At 62.8% G+C, this 4,628-nt stretch overlaps 2 protein-coding genes across 2 annotated transcripts in view; both read left to right on the forward strand.

The window, feature by feature from the left end:
* Nucleotides 1-4: 4 nt before the first annotated feature.
* On the forward strand, nucleotides 5-3,333 carry B4GAT1 (beta-1,4-glucuronyltransferase 1; the record flags this gene model as incomplete). The annotated part of the gene is made up of 2 exons (XM_025212394.1): nucleotides 5-610; nucleotides 1,043-3,333. Coding segments are annotated over 2 exons (798 nt in total), but the record flags the coding sequence as incomplete, so codon positions are not given.
* A 140-nt stretch (nucleotides 3,334-3,473) lies between these two features.
* Nucleotides 3,474-4,628, forward strand: part of LOC102382000 (cofilin-1-like) — a 3,261-nt gene continuing 2,106 nt past the window's right edge. Inside the window, exon 1 of the mRNA XM_006030716.3 lies at nucleotides 3,474-3,683. Within this exon, the coding sequence (XP_006030778.2) occupies nucleotides 3,489-3,683 (195 nt within the window). The 5' untranslated portion in view covers nucleotides 3,474-3,488. The remainder of the gene's footprint in view (nucleotides 3,684-4,628) is intronic.

A 4,628-nucleotide genomic window follows, 5' to 3' on the forward strand; every position in this document is an offset into this window, starting at 1 on the left:
GCTCCACGCCCACCTTGTCTGCCCCGCCGGCCACCTGGCCGCCCTGCCAGACCTGCCCGACCCGGGGGAGTTTGCCCGGCTGCGCAGCTGCGCCGAGGTCCACGCCAAGCTGGCAGCAGCCGGGCGAGGCGAGACCAACTATGCGCTGCCCAACGCCTCCTACCCCAACAACCTCCTCCGCAACGTGGCGAGGGGGGCAGCAGCTGGTGGCTATGCCCTAGTGCTGGACATCGACATGGTGCCCAGCCGCGGGCTGCGCCCAGCCTTCCTGGCTCTGCTGGGTGCCCCCGGGGGCATCCCAGGCCCCACTGGGGTTTTCGTGCTCCCAGCCTTTGAGATCCAGGAGGGTCTGCGGCCACCTGGCACCAAGCAGGAGCTGCTGGCCATGTACCAGGCTGGGGAGGCGCGGGGTTTCTATGCGGAGCTGTGCCCACGCTGCCAGGCACCCACCGACTACCCGCGTTGGCTGGGGCTGCCGCCGGCGGGCACCCTGAGTGTCACCTACACGGTCGCCTGGAGGGACCCCTGGGAGCCCTTCTACCTGGGGCCGGCCGCTGCACCCACCTTCGACGAGAGGTTTCGGCAGTACGGATTCAACCGCATCAGCCAGGTGGGTGCCCGCCCCTGAGCCAGGCATAGGGTGTATCCAACCCCCATCACCCCCCAGAACCAGCTGCATGTTGTGCCCAGCCCAGAGTTGGCCATAGGCTGTTATAGCCAGCCCCTGGCACCAGCTGCAGGTTATACCTAGCCCAGAGCACACTGCAGCCTATTATAACAAGCCCCAGCTCCTACCCAAAGCTGGTTGCAGCCTGTTACACCCAGGCCCCTGGTGTCCCCCAGAGCCAGCCGCATGTTGTATCCACCCTAGAGCTGCCCCAGCCCATTATACCCAGTGCCCACCCCAGGGCAGGCTGCAGCCTGTTATACCCAGCTCCTAGTGCCTCCTCACCCAGAGCCAACTGCATGTTATAACCAACCCAGAGGCAGTCACGGGTTGTCATTCCCAGCCCCCGGCCCCACTCCCTGCATCTCCCCGCAGGCCTGCGAGCTGCACGTGGCCGGCTACGAGTTCTGGGTGCTGAACGAGGCCTTCGTGGTGCACAAGGGCTTCAAGCTGCCCAGCGACTTCCACCCCCAGAAGGACGCAGAGAATCGCCGTAACCGGGAGCTCTTCCGCCAGTTCAAGCAGGACCTGAAGGCCAAGTACCCCAGCTCCCCCCGTCGCTGTTGATGGATGGTGTGGCCCAACCCAGGATCCCCCTGCCACTTCTGACAGATGGTATGACCCAGCCTGGGCTACCCCTGGCACTCCTGATGGATGGTATAGCCCAGCCCTGGCTCTCTCCACTGCTCCTGAGGGATGGTGTGGCTTCCCCCTGCCAGGGCTCATGGGTTTGACCCAGCCTGGACACCCCCCACGCCCCATGGATGTTGACGGATGGTATAATCCAACTGGGTTTCCCTCCCTGCTGGGACAGATGGAACAACCCAGCCTGGCTCCCCCCTGCTGGAACTGATGGGTGGACTAACCCAAATGTAGTTTCCCCCCCCCCTCCTGCTGATGGATGGTATGACCCAGCTGTTCTCTCCCCCTCCCCCATGGCAGTGCTGAAGGATAAGGATGCCTGGGTTTTGTGTGTGCCTCAGTTTCCCCTGCCCTGGAACAATAAAGGGGGCCGGGCCACCCTTTGCCTTGTGTGGGTCCTTCCTTGGAGCAGGGCAGCTCCTGGGGTGTTGCTGGGAGAGGGGCTATGTGTCTCCATGGCAACACAGCTCTGGGTACCTTGCTGATGTCACAGCTGAGTGCCATGGCAGCTAGACTGGCAAGCCAGCAGGCCTGTCGCCATGTCCATGCCATGAGGGTTTTGGGTAGTGAGTAACAAGTTGGGAGACCTTGTTGCTACAGCAGCCTGATGTCATGGCTACTTGGTGATGGCTTGGTGCCCTGGAGCCAGGGTAGCGCTACAGTCCAGTTGCCATGGTGACAGGGCAAAGCAGGTGCCCTGGCAATGCTAAAGCTAGGTGTCATGACAATGGGAGATGGTGTCATGGTGACGTCATGGCTTGGCATCAGGGCAACAATGCAGCTAATGCCATGGCAACAGCACAAGCAGCTGCCATGCTATAGGCACGATGGGTTGCCATGGCAACATTGAACCTGGGTGCCACGGCAGTGATGGGAGTGGGTGCCATGGTGATGTTGCTATTGAGGGTGACATCATGGGTACAGTGGGAATGCCATGTTCAGGTGCCATGGCAAAAGAGGGGCTGGGTGCCATGGTAACAGTACCTGTGAGGGCAGTGATGTTGCCATGGCCCCTGCTCCTGACAACAGTTAGGAGCCCTAATGGAGTCACAATCATCATAGGGACCTGGGCTGCACCACTACTGTCCTGGGGGGTGGCTCTCCCCCCCCCACCCCCCACTTTTCATCTGATGCTTGGTCCCGTCCCCACTGATGCATATGAGGGTTGGGTGAGACCATTCCGATGGGGGGGGCACAGAATGGCATCTAGGCTAACCCATGGGGGGTGCTAATATTGCCTGGTTTTGAAAATCCACTGAAGGAATGGGCCAAACCATTAATTGCACCTGGAGGGAATGCACGGACCCTCCAAAGTACACCCATGGGGAATGGGGGGTGGGGGGGGGGGAGGAGAGCGTCCCCTGTTGGCAGCGGCCTGTGGTACGTTTCCTTAGACACGGGGGGGAGTGGGACAGACCATGTTAGGGGGTGTTGACTCCGAGCTGGGTTGGACTGTACCATTCCTGCAAATATGCAGCTGTACATAAAGTGATGGCTAGTGGTTAGAGCAAGAGGTGGGATGGGGGCTGGGAGCCGGGACGGCTGGGTTCCCTGCAGCTGTGCGGGACGAGCAGGGGGAGCTGCTGACCCTTCAAAACCACTGAAGAAGGGGATTTAGACACCGGGAAGAAACAGCTCTTTGGGGTCGAGGGGGCGGAGATGCCCACAGCAGGTGGAGGGGCATGACTCCGTCCCCCCCGCGCATGCGTAACGCAGCCCCTCCCCCATTTAAGGACCTGCCCATATAAGGCTGCGAGCACCGCCCCCTGCCAAGCACCGCCCTTCGCGGCCTCCGTGCCTTATTAGGGCATTACGGTGCAGGGGGGCGGGGCCAGGACGAGGACGAGGAACCCCCGAGTCCGGCCTCCCCAGAACAGAAAGGAGAGAAGCCAGGCGCTCGGGCCGTCTCACCCAGCATCCTTTGGACCCAGGCATCCAGGCTAAGGCTGGAGCGGCTTGTACGGCTGGAACTACATCCCCCAGGATGCGCGGCGCCCCACCCATCCCAGCCCGCCATCTTGCCCAGTAGCTTAGCCGCGAACCACAGTTCCCAGGATGCTGCGCAGCAGGCCCTACAAGTCCCGGAGTGCTCCGCGTCCAGCAGCTACAAAAGCTCGCGAGAGCGCATGCGTAGTTCGCACCAGCAACGGTTTACGCATGCCCAGCTCCAAGCCGACGCATGCGTATTACAAACCGGGCGTTTCTGGGGTCCGTGTGCATGCGCATTGAGGGCAGGGAGGGGGAGGACTCGCTTTCCCAGCGTGCCCCGCCGGAAGTGCCACTCTCCCATATAAAGCAGAAGCGGCGACGGAGTGAGATACTCGGCGGTGGTAGCAGTAGCATCAGCATCGTTATCATCATCACCATCATCATGGTGAGAGCCCGCGCGGCGCCTTGGGGGCGTCTCTCGGGGGCCACTTCCGGTGCCTTTTCCTGGTGGCGCCTTCAGCAGGGGGTCACTTCTGGTCCCCCTTCCCTGTGGGTCTGGCAGGGCCATACAGGGGCCCCCATAGGGTAGTGGGGTACCCCCAACCTCCTGCCCCCCATCCCGTGCAGGGTATAAGCTTGTCGGGGGCTTCAGCCCCTTCTCCCCTCTAGTTGTGGGGACCAGCTCCCCTTTGGGGGGTGGGGGCAGGCTCCCCTCCACGCAGCCCAGTGATGGGGCTGGAGGCTGCTGGATACCTCTGTGGGAGTGCTGGGCCCTACTGCCATGTTAGTGCCCCCCATGCTGATCCCCCCCCTCCCCCATGTGGGGGCTGTGCCCAGGGGTACCCCACATCTTGGGGCACCCTGTGGGGGTGGGGCCAGACTTCTGGGAGGGGGCAGGGGGGTGTCCTCAGCTACAGCAGCACCTGCTTTCCTTCCCCCCACCCCCCCCATGTGGGATCAGATCATGAAGCTTGGGTGTTCACTGGCTTGTGAATAGGGCTATGGGGGGGCATCAGCTGCCTTTTGGGGAGGGAGGAGCAGAGCTGGGAGGGGTCAGGGGCTGGTCCTGGGGGCAGGTACTGGGGGGAGGAAGGTTGGGCAGGGTGCAGGTGGAGGAGAGCAGTGCTGGGGCATGGGGGGTCTGTGGTAGGGGCAGGGCCATGTGCCCGGGTTTCTGGTGCAGGCTTCCACTTCCTCCTTGCTCAAAGTGCGGCATCGGCATTGCCCCATATGCCCTTGGGGTGGGGGGATGGGTCCCCCACATCCTGCCCCCCCACCTAAGCTACTGCAGCAGGTCCCTGCCCCCTCCCCATATTGCTCGACTCTGCTGGGGGGCGTGGCCAAATGCAGGCAGAGCCAAAGGGGCAGAGGGCACCCCCCCCCCCCCCCA

Source organism: Alligator sinensis, unplaced genomic scaffold (genome assembly GCF_000455745.1).
Source record: "Alligator sinensis unplaced genomic scaffold, ASM45574v1 scaffold1329_1, whole genome shotgun sequence".
Lineage (NCBI taxonomy): Eukaryota > Metazoa > Chordata > Crocodylia > Alligatoridae > Alligator > Alligator sinensis.